We start from the raw sequence: 489 nt of genomic DNA, 5'->3' as shown, positions 1-489 counted from the left end.
TTGTATTATATTTGATGGTTTATAGGTATGGTATTAACATTCATCAGTAGCTCCTACCATTAGGAGCTCTAAGCTCATGTTTTTATTGTGTAGACATTAATTCAGTTATACATAATTTTCATATATCATAAACATGAAGGTGAAATGACCACTATAAATACCAGCAGAATGCCATTTATCTTATAATGAATTATCAGTCCCATATTCCAAAACAATTTATAGTACCTTCCCGAGGCAAATTCCATAAAGAAATTTTGAAATACACTTTTTACAGAAATAACCACATGCCTTATCATGCCACTGACAAACAATTATATGAATAAAAATTAAAATACGTACCATAAGAATTTTCCCCAAGCTGATCAAACGAGACACTTGGGAAAAACTTCCCGGTTAGACTCTCCACTGTACTGGACACCAGACGTCTAGCATTCTCATAATTGTGAGCATATAATTTAGACATTTTGTTTCTTTGACAGCTTAGTCCTC

General features: G+C 32.7%; 1 protein-coding gene across 1 annotated transcript in view; it reads right to left on the bottom strand.

Moving 5' to 3' along the window:
• The window catches only part of LOC119587585 (transmembrane protein 17-like), a gene marked incomplete at its 3' end in the record, with an annotated part of 3,837 nt that extends 3,354 nt beyond the window's left edge, over positions 1 to 483 (bottom strand). Inside the window, 1 exon segment of the mRNA XM_037936298.1 lies at positions 340 to 483. Coding sequence (XP_037792226.1) covers positions 340 to 463 — 124 coding nt within the window. The 5' untranslated portion in view covers positions 464 to 483.
• Between the last annotated feature and the right edge of the window lie 6 nt (positions 484 to 489).

The sequence above is a fragment of the Penaeus monodon genome, chromosome 22, assembly GCF_015228065.2.
Source record: "Penaeus monodon isolate SGIC_2016 chromosome 22, NSTDA_Pmon_1, whole genome shotgun sequence".
Taxonomy (NCBI): Eukaryota; Metazoa; Arthropoda; class Malacostraca; order Decapoda; family Penaeidae; genus Penaeus; species Penaeus monodon.
Note: the sequence above shows the minus strand (reverse complement) of the source record. Positions and strands in the feature narration are given on the sequence as shown.